The following is a 21,293-nucleotide window of genomic DNA, read 5'->3' on the forward strand; positions in this document are numbered from 1 at the left end:
AATCTAAAATATTCACACACTGATTGTTATCCTTCTTGAAAGAATTTGATAATGTGTGCCAATAGCCATAAAAATTCTGAAATTCCTTGATCTAATAATCTCAGTCCTGAGTATTTACACCAAGAAAATAATTTGAAAGGAGAAAAATACTTAGGTATTAAGTTATTCATTGCCTTATCAAAGCATAAAAGTTAAAGGAACTAAATGATTTGCTGTAGGGAAATGTCTAAATAAATTATTGGGAAATAATTCAATGCAATTATTATGTAAACACTATAATTATGATGAGCAGAAAATGAGGAAAAATAACCTTCTGTGGTAACACAAACGCCTCTTCTAGTAACACGAAATGTGTTCGTGTTACAAATATGATGGAGAGAGACGGGAGTTTATTTTGTGACTTTTCAGGAGAGATGCATTTTAATGAATAAATAAAGCAAATGGCATTTCTTTTACTGCATGGATGATGGGGTGGAGTTGAAAAATAACTGAGCCTAAGTCTAAAATGCAGAGGTTTTTTTTTTTTTTTTTTCCCGGTAGCAAACTATTTTCTCTAATTAAGTAAGCCTGATAAACACTCTTTAATTGATAGCTGAATAGATGACTTTACTTCAATTACATGAGTAGTTTACATGTAAGTGAATGGACCCGCCTGTTTCAGGACCAAACTGCTGCCAAATCAGAATATTTCTAGCTGTGACCTTCTACAAAATCAAGGTGAGAAGTAAAGATTGTTTCCTTGGTTGGGTGCGGTGGCTCACGCCTGTAATCCCAGCACTTTGGGAGGCCGAGGCGGACGGATCACGAGGTCAGCAGATCGAGACCATCCTGGCTAACATGGTGAAACCCCGTCTCTACCAAAAATACAAAAAATTAGCTAGGCGAGGTGGTGGGCGCCTGTAGTCCCAGCTACTCGGGAGGCTGAGGCAGGAGAATGGCGTGAACCCGAGAGGCGGAGCTTGCAGTGAGCTGAGATCTGGCCACTGCACTCCAGCCTGGGCGACAGAGCGAGACTCCGTCTCAAAAAAAAAAAAAAAAAAAAAAAAAAAAAAGACTGTTTCCTCGAGTGGGACTCCTTTACAGGCAGAAAATGTCTTTGGCATCTTGGCGGAGGTATCTGCCTTACAGGAGGGCCTCGAGATTCCACTCTGCTAAGAAAGGATCTGGTCCACCACAGTATAAAATTTCTTCCACGCTGAAGTAACTCTACTCTTATAATACCCACGTATTTCCTCACGGAAGCTAACAGTTTCTAGACTAAGTGAACACCATTACCTCCTCCACAGGTCGCCGAACAAGGAAAGAAATCCGTCTCCCTCCATCGGTGGATGATGGGTTGATAGAAGATGAACTGGACTGTACTGTCACTGGAGCCCGAGTTACGAATCTGCAGGAGTCAACAGGAAAGTAAAAGAAGTAACGTGACAGTGCGGTGCTTTCTGGTCCCTTGCAGCTTTGAACAAGAGTATATGGTAGTGTCGATGGTTTTAGGCTGTCTAAGGGACTGCATCGGGGGAGAAATGGCAATGGCAGTATCACTGATCCTACCGTTTCACCAGTGAATGGTCCTTGCATGAGCTTTCACTATCATTATCTTCTCAGTTCTGTTGCCACAGAACAAGGGAGAGCAATATCTCAATTTATGATTTCACTATCATCTTAATCCAAGCTGGTATTCCTTTTCTGTCCTTTATTTCCAACGTCTTTGGTATAATAGATAAAATTATGTGGATTTTAAAATGTAGATTCAGAAATAGACAATTTGTTCTAAGAAAATTATATACTGCAGAAAATATACTGGTTTTGGTTAAGAAAAAAGAAGAGTTGAAGAATTAAGTAACACTGCCAATTCAGAGACACATACTGGGCTTCTTGTCAATTTAGCGATTCACATATTTGAGTGTGCAAAGTTACCAACTAGATGCTGGCTAAAATGCAAATTTCTGGGCCCATGCCTAGAGAACTAGGTAACTCAAATGTTGATGGTTTAAGAATAAAACTGAAAAACACAAATTTATGTTATAAAAACAATTATTTACTTAAAAACAATTTATTTACTTTTACATAAAACTGGTGCTTAATGGAAATTACAACTTCTTTTTTTTTTTTTTTTTTAAAGGGGGTATGTGAGTATGTGAGACAAGTCCTTAATGGTTCTTAAGAGTACAAGGTTGAGAAAACATACTCAGACTGAAGAGAAGGAAAAAGTACCTTACGTCAACAATTTCATGAAGACAGAATGATACAACATTTAGACTGTTGGACAAGGTTTGGACTACTTACTATAAGGAGGTTCCAAGGACAATTGAGAGGATTACCTCTTACTCTACATTGCAACAATTAGAGAAGTATCACAGTCCAACTGAATCACCTGCCCCAAGTCTTTTTTAAGTGTTTTTAAGTCTTACCATTTTCTTAATTGCCCGTAATGTAGGACACATTGATGGATTTGGCCTTCAGATTATTTTACGGACAGTCCTATTTCTGTGCTACTTAATTTAACAAGTAGATTAAACATCTAGAATGCAGGGGGAAAATAAGAATATTGAAGAAACAGGGCCAAGAAAAATTGATGGATGCTAAAGTCTATATCAGTTTTTGGAGTTTAGATGGGAATATGCAAAAGTTTCCCAGAAAGTCTGAGAGAGGTGGAAAGAAGGAAGAGAGAAACCCTACAGAATGTCTCATATTATCCTGGGATTTTGACCTGTAGAGCATTCACGTATTTTCCAATTAGAATAAACAGTGATACCACTCCCTACTTTAAAACAAAAACAGCTGAAGCAATACAGTGTCTTTCACAAAAAAAGAGCACTGCCTATAGATTCCTATTTCCCATTTCTATGTGTCAGATACAAGGGTACCTAATTTCTTGCTTAGGGGTGTAGTATTAATCATACTCCTTGGAAAGTTCTTTTTAAAAAATTTTTTTTAAGCTTACAAAAGTCTCTAGCTCTCTTCGGATGTGTGGTTATCACACTGGAAAGCTATTAGAAAAAACCTTTCATTTAAACATAAGATTCATGAAAAAATAAAAGACCAGAACGTTTGTTTAGATTCAAAGAGATGAGTTTTTTGTTTGTTTGCTTTGTTTTTTGTTTTTTCTGTTTGTTTTTGCAGGTGTTCTTTTTGGAATGCCAACCTGAGTCCTGGGAAGTAAGGGAAAAAATCTTAGCTTCCTACAGCCAAAGTGAGGAGGATATAACATCATAATACTTGGAGAAACTCTGTTCTAGAAAGCTTCAGTTTGACACATTTGGTTTAGGGAGCTAAACACATCTGGTATATGTAATTTTGACCTCCTTATGTTAATAAAAAAGAGTACTCAAACCAAACTCTTCTTCCTATAATCACAGTGTTTCTAATTCAACACAATGATTTCTCACACTAACATGAAAAGACAAGACAAAAACTTTTCCATAGTGATTGACTGCACTGTCATGACAGAGCTGGAAGACCATAGAAATGTGTATGGGGGGTTATGGTTGAGCTTTAATTCCATGTAAAATCCAAGGAGTCAAGGAGATATCATAAGCACATGAAAACATCATTAAGCACACAAAGGCTTTTCCAGATAAAGCACTGTGAAAGCACCTTTTCCTTTTTCATTGGGAAAAGGCAATTTGTGAGCTTTGGGATATTCCCTAAGTTTCTTTCTCTCACTGATGTAGAAACTGTTGCCTCAGATGGGCCAGTAAGGGGACTGGCAATCAGGGGTCCCCCCAACCTGGCTTAGCTCTTCAGTTGCTGCTCTCATGAGGACAGGGAGGCAAGAGGAACCCACAAGTGAGCCACTACTGTGTACCTCTGAGCTGGGATCCACAGTGTTATGTGACTTGGTCACACTGCTCTCAGAGCAACAGGGATGTCATGACTTTGGAAAGCTTGGAAACAGTGAATATACATCAGTATGCCTGCTAGGGAGAGGATAACATGAAAAACTGGTACATCTGTTTATTAAATGTGTCAGTCTACCAGACTCAATTTTGGGTTGTTCTGGTAGTTGACAGTGATACTGTATCCTCAGGAACTGCTGTTAAGACTATTTTAAAATGCTTTTGTATGGGCTTGAAAAGATATGCAGCAATAATAAAATCTTTCTTATAGTAGTTATATATCTATAAATACCACATTTTGAAATAATTGTTATCTTATCATCTTTCTCCTTCATATTCTATAAACTCCATGGAGGCAGGTACATTTATCCTGCTCATCACTTTTCAGTGTCATCTACAATGTCTGGCACATAGTAGGTATCCAAATAATGGCTGAATAAACAAATGCATTAATGAACAAACAATTGAATTATATACCTTTCAGGTACTTTTGGAATTTCAAACTATTATATGTGATAAATTACTTAATGAGTCATTATCTTTTTATATATATCTGCCAGTTTCCTTGAAGATGTTACTGATCACTTGATCATCAGATTATACTGTTTCATAAAAAGAAACAGTATTATTACAAAACAATGTTTATCCAAGAGCACTTTGTTTTGAGATGGAGTCTCACTCTGTCACCCAGGGTGGAGTGAAGTGGCAGGATCTTGGCTCACTGCAACCTCCACCTCCCAGGTTCAAGTGATTCTCCTGCTTCAACCTCCCGAGTAGCTGGGATTACAGGTGTCCACCACCACACCCAGCTAATTTTTTGTATTTTTAGTAGAGACGAAGTTTTGCCATGTTGGCAAGGCAGGTCTCGAACTCCTGATCTCAGGTGATTCACCTGCCTCGGCCTCCCAAAGTGTTGGGATTACAGGCGTGAGCCACCACACCCAACCCCAAGAGCACTTTCTACCCTCCTTGGAAGGCTGTCTTTTTAGGCAGGATAGTATAGTGAAGAGGGTTTGCCAAAATGCTACTTACTATGGGAATGAAACAGATTCAGTCGTCTTGCTGTTTGAAATACCTGATAATTTTAACAGTTGGAAATGCTAAGATTAGGCATTAGTAGATTAAAAATGATTTAAAAAATATTAGTACCCAATTTTACCTCTATACTTCTTATAGAGTTTTCTAGTTTTTCTAGAACTCCAGACCTCCATATTGGAAAATAGTGCAGTTCAGCCCATAGACCCCTAGCTCAGAGTTTTTCTTTTTTTTTTTTCTTTTTCATAGAAATGGGATCTCTCACTAAGTTGCCCAGGCTAGTCTCAAACTCCTGAGCTTAAGCAGTCCTCCTGCCTCAGCTCCCAAAAGTGCTGGGATTCCAGGCATGAGCCACTGTGCCCAACCTACCTAGCTCAGAGTTGTGATTAATGCTGCCCCCAACCCTTGAGTAGGGCAGTAGATCAGAGATGCTTCTCTGGAAACAACAGGTATAACGCTGTCTAAAGAACAAAGAGGGTGGCAAAGATTTGTCAGGAAGGAGACACTGAGTGGCAAAGCAGACTGCAGCCTACTTGAAGGACTGTCCCAGTGGTCAGATGGAGGACGAGGACAGGAAACCAATGACCAGAACTGAGCTTAGTACTGTGGTGGTGGGGAGCGAGGCAGGATTGGGCAGGGATCTGCAGCTCTCAAGAGTGAAAGAAAGATGAGGAACCAGTTCTCTGTCTCTGCATCCTAAACCTAGCTGTGTGATTGGCAAAACAATGTGTGAAATCTGCCAAGAAATGCAATATATTCTGATTAGCTCAGTTTGAAACGCTTGGCATCTATCAGCAAAAGGGGCATATTTATTGGCGGAGTCACTACCCGTAAAAGTTGGGTAGGAAAATGAACCAGTACTTACTATTCACTTCTTTTCTTTCCTACAGTTGACTTAAACTTTCCCTCTCAAGAACACATGGCTTAGGACAATGGTTTTCCCTTCTATAAGCATGGGTTGATGGAAATGGGGAGACTGTCTAGAAACAGGCTGGGTGTCAGAGCGAAACCAATCTGGGATTAAATATTGGCCAATGCTCAGCCTCCAGTGGATAAAAGAATTGGTTACAGATGCTCCTCAACTTACAATGGGGTTATATGCCAATAAACCCATCGTAAGTTGAAAATATTATAAGTAGAAAATGCATTTAATACACCTCGCTTACCAAATATCCCAGCTTCCCCACATCTACCTTAAATGTGCTCAGAACACCTATGCTGGGCTACAGTTGGGCAAAATCATCCAACACAAAGCATGTTTTCTAATAAAGTGTTGAATATTTCATATAATTTATTAAGTACTGTGCTAAAAGTGAAAAACAGAATGGTTGTATGGGTACTTGAAATGCATTTTCTACTGAATGTATATTGCAGTGGCACCAAAATAAAGTCAAAAATTTGTTGTTGGTTATTGTAAGTAGAGGACTAACTATATTTCAATCCTACCCAAGATTTACAGGCTGCCCAAGTATCATAAAGGCTTTCTTTCTTTCTGGTTTTTTTTTTTTTTTTTGAGATGGAGTTTTGCTCTTGTCACCCAAGCTGGAGTGCAATGGTGCAATCTCTGCAACCTCTGCCTCCTGGATTCAAGCGATTCTCCTGCCTCAGCCTCCTGAGTAGCTGGGATCACAGGTGCCTGCCACCACACCCAGCCAATTCTTGTATTTTTAGTAGAGATGGGGTTTCACCATTTTGGCCAGGCTGGTCTTGAACTCCTGACTTCAAGTGATCCACCCACCACAAAGGCTTTCTTAAGCATATTAGCTTGTAGGGCATATCTATAGCTTTCACTATGTGTCTTTTTTTCTTTAGTATTCAATGGTATGTATCATTATTTCAAACTGTCTATATAGAGAGACAATTATATATATTTTATAATTATATATATTTTATATAATTATATATATAAAATTATACATATAATTTTATAAACTTACTTAATAAAGTAAATTCCCATTATTTTGCACATGGGATTTCTCTCCAGACTCCTTGTATTGTTTCCTCTTATAATAAAAACAAGTTTTGTATCCTGAATTGTACGCAAGGTTATGTTCAAGGCTGTCTAGAACAAAATATGAAGGCATCATCTTTGCCTAATACTCTAACTGATACAAGTAAAAATCACAAAGTTTCTGTTCCCTTAGAATTCTCAAAGATGCTATTTTGGTAACAATTGGAATGAAGCCAATCTTCCTAACCAAATTTTCCAACTATAGAAATGCAATATCTTTTTAAAATTGTCCTCTGCAGGAAATAAGTGTTCTCTTGTTTTCAGTGCATGAATTATGAGTTAGTGCTCTTAGGTCTGAGTATGCTATTGCTTTCTCTTCTGCTGTGTGTTTCTGCTACTTTTGTAGCTTAGATACTTATCAATGACCTTCTTCTCTGTCTAATCTGGCTTTCTGCAGAGATCTTTCAAATGGGCAAAACCAGAATATGTACCAAAATATCTTAGCTGCTTTTACAGGTAGAGCTGAGTTGGAGGTTCTAATGAAGAATGGACCTATGACTGAGAAGGACTCTTCTACCTGGGAAAGTCATTCTCTTTCCTTGGGTCTGCAGCTTCAGAAAAGATGCACATGGCATAGTAAGGGAGGCAGGGGATACTAAGCCAGCCAGTTATCCAGATGATGGCCAGATCACCTCTAATAATTAATGTACTGACAGATGTCACCGCCAGTCTGCTCTCATAGCCATTTATCTTAATGGCTACATCTGCCAAATTGTTCCTGGGTATATCACTGGTAAATGCATCAGCCTCTCACGATCTTCAGCAAAGCAGCTTCCTGCTGTTGTTTAGATAGAGTATAGTGATTTGTTTGACTGAAAGTTAAAGTGTTTCAAAAAGATGGAAAGTAAGTAATTTGGATCTATCCACTTTTATACACATTATCTCATTTAATCCCCCACAAGGGCTCCTTCAGGAGTGAGGAGTATTTTATTACCATTTCATAAAGGAGTAAACAGTTTCGAGGAGGCAAAGCAATATTCTTGAGGTCACACACCCAGTAAGCATCAGATTATCTATTCTACCACACTAAACTGCCATTGTCAAAATGTATGTAGAGCCAACGAAACAAGTTTAAAATTTTTAGAAGAAATGCTCCTCTAGGAAGCAAGATGAGAATTCAGTCTAGTTTTAAAGGTGGCAAGAGAAGGATATTCCAAAACGTTGTTTTGGAACCAAGGGCAATATATAACAATTGCTCACTGTCAGAAAATCTTCCTTTTGCACAAAAAAGTCTTTTCCTTTTAAAGAAACAAAAATGGTATTTTGGCAAGAAAATTTCATGGAGATACTGACAAGTGGCCATTCTGATTCCTGTATATCTTTTTCAAAAAGCAATGTGGTGCTTAAATTAATATATAATGCATCCACCAAAGAACTGTTAGAACTAATCAATAAATTCAGTAAAGTTGCAGGATAAAAAAATCAACATATAAACATCAATAGCATTTCTATACACTAATAACAAACCATTCAAAAAAGAAATTAAGGAAACAATCCCATTTATAATAGCTATCAAAAACCCCCAATATTTAGGAGTAAATTTAATCAAGAAAGTGAAAGACACTGAAAACTATAAAACATTGATGAAAAAATTGAAGAAAACACAAAGTAATGGAAATATATCCTGTGTTCATGAATTGAAAGAATTAATATTGTTAAATGTCCATACTACCCAACACTATCTACAGATTTAATGCAATCTCCATGAAAATTCTAATAACATTTTTCACAGAAATAGAAAAAAAACCCTAAAATTAAAATGGAACCACAAAATACCCCAAATAGCCAAAGTAATCTAGAACAAAAAGGAAAAAAGCTAAAGGCATCATACAACCTGATTTCAAAATCTACTGAAAAGCTATAGTAATCAAAACACCATGGTACCAGTCTAAAAACAAACACATAGACCAATTAAACAGAAGACAGCCCAGACATTACTCCACAAATTTAAGGTCAATTAATTTCCTGACAAAGTTGCTGAGAAAAGGACAGTAGTGTTTGGAAAAACTTCCATATGTGGAAGAATGAAATCAGACCTGTATCTCACACTATACACAAAAATCAACTTAAAATGGATTAAAGACTTAAATGTAAGACCTGAAACTATAAAACTACTAGAAGAAAACATACTGACCATCTTCAATTAGTCTGGGCAATTTTTGGAATATGACCTCAAAGTACAGGCAACAAAAGCAAAAATAGAAAAAGCTTCTGCAAGGCGAAGGAAACAATCAACAGAGTGAAGAGGCAACCTACAGAATGGAAAAAAAAATGTGCAAATCACACATCTGATAAGGGGTTAATATCCAAAATATACAAGAAACTCAAACAACTCAATAGCAAGAAAACAATCTGACTGAAAAATGAACAAAGGATCTGAATAGATTTTTTCTCAAAAGAAGACATACAAATGGCCAACAAGCATATTTTAAAATACTCAACATCATTAATCATCAGGAAAAGGCATTCAGTACTATGATATCACCTTACACCTAACAGAATTGCCATTATCAAAAAGACAAAAGATGGGTGTTGGCATGGATGTAGAGAAAAGGGAACCCTTGAATACTATAGGTGGGAATGTAAATTGATTCAGCCATTGTAGAAAGCAGTATAAAGATTTCTTTAAAACATTTGAAAAATAGAACTACTATATGATCCAGCAATCTCACTCCTGGGTATATATTCAAAGGAAATGAAATCAGTATGTTGAAGAGATATCTACACTCTCATGTTCACTGCAGCACTAGTCACAAGAGCCAAGATGTGAAATCATCCTAGATGTTCATCAACAGACAGATAAACAAAACATAGTATATATGCACAATGGAATACTATTCAGCCTTAAAAAAAGAAGAAAATCCTGTCATTTTGACAATATGGGTGAACCTGGAGAACATTATGTTAAATGAAATAAGCTAGGCCCAGAAAGACAAATACTGTGTGATATGAATAATATTTCTATGTCCAATCTAAAACAATTGACCCAATAGAAACACAGAGTGGAATGTTGGCTGCCAGGAGGTTGGGGTAGAAGTGAATTGTGGGGGAAATGTTGGTCAAAAGATACGAAATTTCAGTTAGGAGGAATAAGTTCAAGAGATCTATCTACAACATGGTGGCTGCAGTTAATAACAATGTATTGTATTTGTGAAAATTGCCAAGAGATAGATTTTAAGTGTTCTCAGCACATTACTGGGTATATACCCAAAGGATTATAAATCATGCTGCTATAAAGATACATGCACACATATGTTTATTGTGGCACTATTCACAATAGCAAAGACTTGGAACCAACGCAAATGTCCATCAATGACAGACTGGATTAAGAAAATGTGGTACATATACACCATGGAATACTATGCAGCCATAAAAAAGGATGAGTTTCTGTCCTTTGTAGGGACATGGATGCAGCTGGAAACCATCATTCTCAGCAAATTATCACAAGAACAGAAAACCAAACACTGCATGTTCTCACTCATAGGTGGGAATTGAACAATGTGATCACTTGGACACAGGAAGGGGAACATCACACACTGGGGCCTGTCATGGGGTTGGGGGAGCAGGGAGGGATAGCATTAGGAGATATACCTAATGTAAATGATGAGTTAATGGGTGCAGCACACCAACATGGCACATGTATATATATGTAACAAACCTGCACATTGTGCACATGTACCCTAGAACTTAAAGTATAATAAAAAAATTGATAAATATGTGAAGTAATACATATATTAATTAGCTCAGTTCAGCTGTTCCACAAAGTATACATATTTGAAAACATGTTGTATATGATGAATATATAGTTTTTGTCAATTAAAAATTAATTAATAAAAAATAAAAGAGAACTTGTTTCAACTAGACTGTTTGAAGAGACATGTCCACATCTCAAAAATAAAATCCTTCCATGCCTTTAAAAAAAAAAATCTTCACATAGCCATTGGACAGCTCTCTGTGAAGAACCAGATACACATGGCCTCTGTGTAAGCACCACACTGATGGCTTTCTGCTCTATGTTTGGTTTATTCCACTTTCTGAATCACCTGACTTCATACCATCAGATCGCCAGGGTAATGATCTCATCTCAAGGATGATGCTATTTTGCTTATTGTGAAGATGGATTTCAGTGTTTCTAATGATGCTTATCAAGGTGAGATTGGTTTGAGACTTGAGTAAATGGCCATTTAAATCTATAAAGAGGATTTGATTAATCAACTATATACGTGTGTTATATACATAATGCAAAAGAGACTATACTTTGAATGCTACTGAAAGCTTAATTCATATGATATATATATAATTGTAATACTTAAATCATGAAAAATAATAATCAATAGTAATATCTTATTTTCAGCTATTTCTCTGATGAAAATTAGGGAAGAGAAAATTGTTTCATTATGAAGTACTAGAAAAAAAGATAATTTTCTTCTTTTTTTCTCTATATACTTCAATTATCTGGCTCATTTTAAAGTTTAAGTAAATTAATTTAAGAATGACATAATCTATCTTAGAATAACTTTACATTTATTTGATTCCCAGTGTTTTCTAATGAAACACTGAAGAAAAAGATATATACTCTTAGAAGCAACACAAACTATTGAAAGCGTTCTGGACCAGAAGTAAAGAGATGTGATTTTCAGTGCTGGCTTCCCATCAGTGTGAACTCAGGCAAGTCACTCAAATTTCCTGAAGCTAAGTTTCCTTGTGGGTATAACAGAGATGTCAGCATCTGCTCTATTTAAACAATTGTTGTGTGGCAAAAATTCTTTATTCATCCAGCACTTGTTAGTGCTTATTGGGTTCTTCTCATGGAGATATGAAGACAAATACAATTCAGTTTCTTCCCTCAAGGAACACAGAGGTGGGGAGATACAGGCAGAAATTTGGGGTAGAGTCAAAGAATACTCCTAGAAGGAGGAGATCTTGAAGAAGAAGTAAGAGGTAGTGAAGAGAATGGAAGAAGACACGATAAGAGCATTCCAGGTAGAGGGCACAGCATCCTGCAAAGGTAATGGGTTATAAGAGTGTAAGGTGCTAGGGGACCTGCCCATCATTCAGGGCTGAAACAGAAGGGGAAAAGTCCAAGGTGAGGTTGGAAAGGTAGGCACAATCCAGCTAAACGAGAGTAACAGATGCTGTGCTATGGATTTGTCTTCTAACCTAGAGGCAATGAGTGAAGGTGAAGGGTTATGAAGAATTAGGGAAGGGGTTTTAGGAAATGCACTCTGAAGGTAACATAGGCAATGAAATCAGAGGCTGGGAAATTAGCTCAGGGTCCATGGTACTAGCTCAGATGACAAAAAGTAAAGGCCTGTGCTAACACAGTGGCAGCAAGGATGGAGGAGAAAAAACAATGCTGAGAGACAGTTTGGCTGAAGCCTGACCGACGGCACATAGAAGGGAAAATCAGGGTGAATCAAAGGTTTCTCACTTGCCTGGGTAGACAGTGTCTTAATTTGTAAGATTAAAAAAATAAAGATGTTAAAGCAGGTATCTGGGGCTCAAGTTAAACTTAGGCATGTTGGGCTTGTTGTGCCTATGGGTTATCCAAGTGGTGAGGTGCAGAAGGCAACTGGATAGATGTAACACATTTGACAATGCTGTGAGCTGTTCCAATGTAAGTAATATTGCTTGAATCCAGTTACATAATTTCAGTATGTGTATTAACTCTCACAAGGCCACTAGGGAAATTACTATAGTATACATGGTCTATTTAATGGTACTCCAAGGGCTTCAAAGAATAAAGACATCTTTCACTTCTTTACTGGATTTTCTTGCTTAACGGAAATCATTTAACTACCTACAGCATCATTTCTATTGTGAGCTACCTCTGATGGCTTGTAGCTTCTTGCTCACGTTCATGTGGCTGGCGTCTGGACTGGATTAAAGAGAACTACCATGCAGATGGAGACGGAGGACAGTATTCTGGAACCTTTCTCCCTCCAACCTTACTGCCTATTGTATTTTTCTATACGCATTCTTACTTCCAGCTGCCATGGGGTCATCAAGCTTTAGCTTAAATCAAATGTCCTCTGGCTCCAGGTCCCATGATGAAAAATTTATGGAGTCCTGGACACATTACAAGTTTTACAGCTTTACAGCTGAAATCCTTCAGGTCCTCCTGACCTACTGAAGGAAAAAATATGTTTTATTTTATTGTGATTCCCAAATGTTCTTCTAGTGTGTACATTTTTTCCAGCAGAATGTGCATGTAGCTTCCAGCAATGTGTTTTATATTACCTTGAAGAGTAGGGAAGCTCTGATAGAAGGAAACAACTTAGTTTTCTTGCCAGTGCAAAAGAAAACAGAACTTGCCATTGGAAGCATGATGAGTTGACCAAGTCTGTGGATAATCGGTTTTTCTCTTTTACTGAGGATAGCCTATATAAGTCAATGACTGTATCCAAACTATTTTAAAAACAATCTATAGCCACCAACTTATGATACACCGGCTTCTTATGTGGGGTTATTTTATTAATTATAAAGATTATATTAATTATATAATAAAGATTTCCTATGATCTTAAAATACCATATGTTCTCATAAAGTCCAGGATGAAGCTAGCTCAACACCCTCAGATTAAACATTTCCTGGGTGACAAACAGGCTTTCCAAACATATGTCAGAACCTAAAGTCTCTCTCTGCTCAGGAAATTATAAGTAACATCAGTTTGGATGTGGCTTGAAAAGGAGGTATCTAAATTGGGCTCACCTTGACAATGAAATCTGCTGTGAGTGGTCCAGCCATTCTCAGTATCTCTTTGTCTGGAAATTTCTGGAAGTCCACACTAGAATTGTCCACAAGAAAAGTTCCTGTGGAGCTGAGACTGTTTTCACCTTTAGCCCCCTGGAGGGTTTTGGTTTCCAGATCTACATAATCAAACACATAAAGATGAGAGAAAGATGTTCCTAGGGCAACCACAGGCAAGCACATTTCATGCAACAATGTTTAGAGCTAGGTAAGGGAGACACATCATTCTTTATATGACCGACAAATTGAAACTGTGATATCAACAAAATATATAGGCACTGATGAGTCACATAGGAATTTATGCTGCAATTGAAATTATTTTAAAAGTCATTAGCCAGGCATTCAAGGGTTCCTGTCAAAAAAATCTTTGACTCTCCAGATGACATTATTTGGGCACCCTACTTTACTGCAACCCTATTCTTTTGAGTAAACCAATTCTCATAGTCTCTTTTTGACTTCAATCTTGATGGCCCTCAGCCTAGGATACCCTCCAGTTTTCTTTTTGCTCTACAAGATCCAGGGTGTATCTCTGAGTTGCCTCAGTACCTGTATGACTTTATATTAGTGCATTAACCTGTGTTTATTTATACTTTCTGGTTACTTACTGCACTGATGCTATTGCTCAAAATGAAGAAACAATAGTCACATAAGAACAGGAGCTACCATTTTCAGTATTCTCTTTTTAAAATTCATTTTGATACTTAGCTTTATGCAAATATAAGATATTTCATAAGTGCTTAAGATAGAAAAAAAGCCCCTTTATTTCTGGAGCATTCAAATCCAGATTTGGCCAATGACAAAGCCTATGAAGCATGTTTTGTTGTAGAAAATCAGAGCACGCTGGGGATGATGGCAATTATGATGTGTGATTCAGAGAAGACTAAGTTCTCATGTCACTGAGGGGTGATTTAGAACAACTGTCTGTTGTGTTGCATGAAGAAAGATGGATGGACTAAGGCTAATGGTTTCCAAAACTTGACAAGAACGTTTGGTTTTGGCAAAGATTCTTCAGCAGAAAAATGGGAATGCTTGGGTGGGGCTCTGGGTTAAAACAATTTTAAGATCTCTGGGGGCACTCAAGTACCTAGATACTTGTATTACATTATTGTAGAGGTGGTCTACTTGTAGTTCTCTACTGCAAGGAATATCAACAGCTGGAAAATCTTGGTCTTCAGTTAAATGCCCAGGGACTCTCAGATGAAGTCTGTGGAGCCCTTCTTCTAGAGTAGACAAGACTTCACTCCCTTTCCTCAGAACAGAGGGGATCCCACTGAAGAATATAGGGCACATCAAGGGAATATTGGAGGGAGGAAATCACAGTTGTTGTCATAGGGGAAAGCAACTGCACTAAATCTCCTTCCTCTAGCCTTCGTTTCTCAAACTGCCTCACAGGCACTTGTAGAAATATTTCTAGGACATCAATTAACTTAGTTTTAGAAAAATCTTGCAGTTTTAGGCCTGATCTGAGCTTCTGATTCCATTTTATCAAGAGGCTTACAGCTGTCCTTCTCAAGGTACATCTAATTAAAGATGAGCCAAGGGGGCAGACTAGATTGCCTCATCTTATTCTGGTTTGGTCCAAAATATTTAAGGTTGATTTCGCACTATGCCAGCTTCTGGGAAGGAAGGGCAAAAGGGCTACAAGAGAAGCAGGGTATCCTTTACTCCCACATTCATTTTGCTGAATTATATTTCAAATATAAAAAAAGAACACATAAGGAAAAATGATTTAGTTATACATATGCTACCAATAGTATGTTTGTTGGGAGAGAAAAGCAGATTCCAGTTTGCTTTTCATCAAATCTTTAGGATAATTAAATCAAACAAGGCCAATTCTTCAGCTTCTTTGTGATCACATAATTAGGAAATCTAGGAGACTAGTACATTTATAAAAATAAATTTCCACGGCCGGGCACGGTGGCTCAAGCCTGTAATCCTAGCACTTTGGGAGGCTGAGATGGGCGGATCACGAGGTCAGGAGATCGAGACCATCCTGGCTAACATGGTGAAACCCCGTCTCTACTAAAAAATACAAAAAACTAGCCGGGCGAGGTGGTGGGCACCTGTAGTCCCAGCTACGCGGGAGGCTGAGGCAGGAGAATGGTGTGAACCTGGGAGGCGGAGCTTGCAGTGAGCTGAGATCCGGCCACTGCACTCCAGCCTGGGCGACAGAGCGAGACTCCATCTCAAAAAAAAAAAAAAAATTCCCTCTTAAATCTATTCCTATGGGTTCTTTCTTCTGCAATGCAATGAAGAGTCAGTCCCCCACTTGGTGATGATATTGGCCTGAATATTTTATTCCAGTATCTGTTACTGCTCACAAAAGTACTGCTTTTGAGTGCAGTTGTTACATTAGAAGTTAGCCCTCTCCAATTCTCAAATGGGGAAAAATGAATCATCTGAATGGTAATAATACACACACGTACATTATCTTTTCACATGTGAACGCCATATTTTACAGGGTTGTTCAGGATTAGAAACAAACTTGAATCCATAGAAGGTGACTTATCAGCATTTTTTGGTTTTGCCTGAACTGTACCTTACTTATTCTTTTACTTCACATGGCCTTTCAAATCCCACCTCTTCCATGAAATGTATTTATTTTTATTTTTAGAAAGAGTACTGTAGGCGATCTTGACTTTTATGGGCTTCAATTTGTCTTCCTCTTGTTTGCCTTTTTAGCATGATTTCATTCATAATCCAATCACTAAAAAATAATGCTTGCTATCTAAATTGGTTTCACAGACATTTGTGTGGGAGGGGCGAAAGGACAGATGATAGATGGCTTTGTGGAAACCCAGGAACAATCACAGTGGAGGAGATCAGAAATGCTCAAGGAACCAACTGAAGTGAAGCCTTTCAGTGAAATTGAATTTTACAGAAAATGCTATCATATCCCCTCCCATCCTCTTCCTTGTTTATAGCCTATAATTTTCTTCTCGTAATTTACAGCTCTGTATCTAAACAACACTAAATAATAAGAAATAGGTGGCTCTGTACTGCTGCCTCGGCATGACTGAAGATCAATTTTTGCACAAATCCTGGAGGGGCCATGCTGCCATTTGATCTTTGGGGTTATGATTACCATTTAATCCTGAATCCCAGTAGCTTTCTTTAAGATATGAGGGCCCTGAATTTTTCTTTAATACATGGGATGCTTAATTACACCATGATGGTTTTCTTTAAATGCTACAGTGTTAAGGTTGTTTGGTGTTTCTATATTCCTCTGGATTGATGAAGTAATGAAACATGAAAGTAGGTAGAAAAAGAAAATGAATGAAGAAGAGAGAAGGGGGTTAGAAGAAAGCTGAAAAAAGGAGAGGGAAGGCAAAAAAAGACTGAGATTGGAAAGGAAGAAGAGAGGGAATGAGATATAATACTCACAAGAGCATAAACATGCGCTTAACCCATCAACAACCCATTGGGAGCATCTATTTTGTATTTTTCAGGATGACTGTGGTTAAAGATAATTACCACAGGGCTTTCTGCCATCTCATCAGGCAGCTAAAAGATAAACAGAAGCCCTCAAAATATCATATTATGATAGAGTAGAAAGATGTGTATTCTTGTGTTTTAATCTTTTCTGGGAACACAAAATAAATAATAATGACTACAATTCCCAATTCCCAAAGGAAAACAACAGAGTTACTTACACAAGTGATCAGGACCTTTTAAGACAAGGCGAACATGTCTGCTTCCATAAGGAATCGCAACCACAGCGTCATCCGCTAGAGAGAGACAAAGCAAAATCTTAAAGCACGTCACTTGACACAAAATTATTGATGGCCTTCTAAATAAAGGCACTGACTTACATGCCTTAAAAACTACAGTTTTTTAAAGTGTTTGAAATGTGAAGGCCATTATTTAGAAATCAACATTTTCACTTTTCTCAAAATAAAATATGCCAAAGATGCTAGTCACTAGTTAACTCCTGGAGGATGTGGCCTTTTAAAAAATAGGAATTTTGAAATACTGAAAAATTAGTTTGCAAGTTTTCATTTTTGATTTTAAAATCTGGTCTTATATGATCAAAAACACTTGTGCTGAATTAAAACATAAAAATAAATTCTAATGTTCAAAGGATGAATTTATTACATCAAAATCTGGACTTCTCCCCAGCAGAGTATCCTGGATGAGCAGAACAGATAAGAGAAAGGGAAGATATATTTGTATGCTCTGAACACCCCAGGGGCACAAATCATGCCTTCTAGTTCTTAAATATCCTTCACAACATCTACCCCTAAAACTATATGTAGTGAGTACCCCATAAATATTTCTTAACATTTCTCTACACACACTCTATTTAAAAATATTTTTTTAGAAATCGACTGAACCACAGATCACTTTATAATGGATTTCTTTTCACTCTATTTATAAATTGAGCTTAAATTCATTAGAAGCAGGCATTTTTAAAAATTAGAGCTAATATGCATCTCAAATATATCATAGGTATTCTTATTCAGAACTCCATTTGTAATGACAGTATCTTATATTTTTATGGTGCTGCAGAGTTTCAATTTCACCTAAATTATACTATTTACTCCCTCACCCAAAACTTCTGACATTGGCATAGAGGATTTTCTGATGAAGAAATGAAATTTCTGGGAAGTATAATGCATAGTCCGAGATCAAATGGATAGGAAGGCACTTCAGAAGACAAGAGAAAGGTAGGTTTAAAAATATTTACCAGCATATTCAGAAGCCCTGTGTGATTCTTTGTTCATACTACTTATCTTTTATATATATATATATTTTTTTTTTCTTTTTTTTTTGAGGTGTCCCGCTCTGTTGCTCAGGCTGGAGTGCAGTGGTACCATCTTGGCTCAATGCAACTTCTGCTTCCTGGGTTCAAGCAATTCTTCTGCCTCAGCCTCCCAAGTATCTAGAATTACAGGTACCTACCATCACACCCGGCTAATTTTTGTATTTTTAGTAGAGATGGGGTTTCACCATGTTGGCCAGGCTGGTCTCGAACTCCTGACCTCATGATCTGCCCACCTCAGCCTCCCAAAGTGCTGGGATTACAGGCGTGAGCCACCACGCCAGGCCCTTATTATTATTACTATTTGGAGATAGGATCTCGCTTTGTCACCCAGACTGGAGTGCAGTGGCGTGATCACAGCTCACTGCAGCCTCAGCTTGCCGGGCTCAAGAGATCCTCCTACTTCATCATCCCAAGTAGCTGGGACTACAGGTGCACACCACTATGCCTAGATAATTTTTGTAATTTTGTAGAGATGTGGTTTTGCCATGTTGCCTAGGCTTTTCTTGAACTCCTGAACTCATGAGATCCACCTGCCTTGGCCTCCCAAAGTGCTGGGATTGCACAGGTAAGCCACTGCACCTGGCCTGTTCAGACATATTTTTTTAATAGTGTACATAATTATCCTATCATTGGAAGGATTTAGGTTAAATAAGAGAATCCCAATTCTTACTCAATATTTCTCTTAATATTATCATCCTATCTTTAGGAGAATTTAGTTTAAATTAGTGAATCTCAGAAGTTACCTGACTTCTCTGATCTTCAGTTTGCTCATTTGTAAAACAGGGAAAACAAAACTTGCCTTATACTATTGTTGTGACTAGATATAAATATAGACATGAATCTAGATATATGGATGTATAGCCTGGAACACAGTAAGTATTCTGTAAACATTATTTTCCTCCCTCTACTCCAAATCTCTTAAAGGACAGGGACTGAAAAACTATTTTTTATTGTGTTTCAACTCTCCAAGGCCCCTAGCACATTACCTGTTGAATGAGAAAGAAGAATCATATTCTCCCAATTCCTTCCTCGGAGAGGTTATATTATCAAGTTCTCTACAAAGTTGAATATTCCACTCATGCTAAAATCTTATAGCTATTTTTAATGGCATATGTTGTTGAATTTCAGAGAGCTAAGAGTTTGTGATATATAAGAACAACAACAGAAAAAAAGTGTAAGGGGAACATAGAAAAGGAACAACAACAACAAAATGTTAGGACTAGGCCTACAGAGCTTTTTTTGTTTGTTTGTTTTTTGAGACGGAGTCTCACTTTGTTATCCAGGCTGGAGTGCGATCTTGACTCACTGCAACCTCTGCCCCCTGGGTTCAAGTGATTCTCCTGCCTCAGCCTCAAGTAGCTGGGATTACAGACTCCTGCCACCGCACCTGGCTAATTTTTGTATTTTTTAGTAGAGACGCGGTTTCACCATCTTGGCCAGGCTGGTCTTGAACTCCCGACCTCATGATCCACCCACCTCGGCCTCCCAAAGTGCTGGGATTACTGGAGCGAGCCACCATGCCCGGCCAAGACTGGGCCTACAGAGCTTTAAATGCCTTGCATAAAGACATGACTTTTTAAGTTTGCAAAAGAAACTCAAAGCAGTTAAAACAATGGCACTTTCTAGAAATAGAAAGTCTTTGTTTACCCACAGGTCAAATAAAGTGCAAGTAAAAGGAAAGCTTTCTGTTTGGCCCTGCCATGCTCAGCAGCAGTCTTCTGACCCCCACACAGCTCATGCAGCCTCCCTCTTGCTCTGCTGGGAAGTGACTCGCATTCCATACAATGGAACATTAATACCCTAGCTTTTGGCTGATGCTGTAGTATCTGTATGTTCCCTAAAGAAGACAGGGTGTGGTAACATTTGCATGCTCCCCAAAAAGAGAAGAACCTCCTAGAAAGTTGTTGAGGAAGAGGGTATATGGAGAAAGTAGACCAGGTGAAAGAGTATTTTCTGATGCCCCTTGCACTCACCTAGTCAGAGAAATGAGGCAACTCAGGCTGGTACAAACTGTAGCAGTTGGCAGCACATGGCACAGAACTAGGAAGAGCCACAGCCTTCTCTTATATATTATTCTGAAAAGGGCTGATGGACCCCTGGCAAGTCATTAAACGATCTGCAAATTCATTACTTTGTTCCATAAATATTTTTTGAGGGTCTTTTAGTGTCAGGCTGCATGCTAGGAACTAGGGTTTCAGTGACAAAGAAGATAAACAAAGCACTAGTCCCACAAGATGGTCCTGAAAAAGGGATCTAAGATAAAACATGGGGGAAATACAAAATACTACACCCCACAGATGAAATTCCCAAAGCACATTCATTCATTTTTTTAGGTGCCCTGCACCAAAGAAACCCATTTCAGTCTATTTAACCCATTGTATCCCTAAGATGTTTATCCATAAAAACTTCTTATGTGTGTCATCTGTTAAAGTCAGCTGATATATCTTAGAACATACGTTAAGTGACAGTACTCTTACTTTAACAAAAAACAAAATAGGAAAAATAATTAAAAATTTCATTTTCTGCATATTCATAAAAAGCCACTTTTGAGTTGTTTATGTATTAATAATTGTCTCACTTGCTGATAAATCCTCAATGATTTGGGATGGATTGGAAGATGCTTCTACTTGGCATCTATTAGAATGTTGTGCACAGAGTGGTGTTTAAGATTTCTCAGGATGTGAGAGCAATCTGATTGCAACACCTGCCTCCTTGGTGATGAATGCCATTAGTATAGCTGGCGAGGCAGGGGCCACATCCTCTCCCACTGTGCTGCACATTCCTCTGGGTGCCCTTTCCTACAAAGGCACACTGTTCTAGGATCGAGTGCATCTGCCCTAATCTATTCTGGCTTTGTTGACTGAACCATGATGCCAGTCTTCAGGACATATTTCTA

The 21,293-nt window shown here is 38.0% G+C and overlaps 1 protein-coding gene across 5 annotated transcripts in view; it reads right to left on the reverse strand.

Annotated features, from left to right (window-relative positions):
- Positions 1 to 21,293, reverse strand: part of ADAMTSL1 (ADAMTS like 1) — a 956,812-nt gene that overhangs the window by 236,708 nt on the left and 698,811 nt on the right. For all 5 annotated transcript variants that reach the window (XM_077966031.1, XM_077966030.1, XM_028835141.2 and 2 more), the window contains 3 exons: positions 17,286 to 17,360; positions 13,594 to 13,751; positions 1,276 to 1,387 (listed from right to left, as the gene is read on the reverse strand). In XM_077966031.1, the coding sequence (XP_077822157.1) occupies positions 1,276 to 1,387; positions 13,594 to 13,751; positions 17,286 to 17,360 (345 nt within the window). The remainder of the gene's footprint in view (positions 1 to 1,275; positions 1,388 to 13,593; positions 13,752 to 17,285; positions 17,361 to 21,293) is intronic.

The sequence above is a fragment of the Macaca mulatta genome, chromosome 15 (assembly GCF_049350105.2).
Source record: "Macaca mulatta isolate MMU2019108-1 chromosome 15, T2T-MMU8v2.0, whole genome shotgun sequence".
Classification (NCBI taxonomy): Eukaryota; Metazoa; Chordata; class Mammalia; order Primates; family Cercopithecidae; genus Macaca; species Macaca mulatta.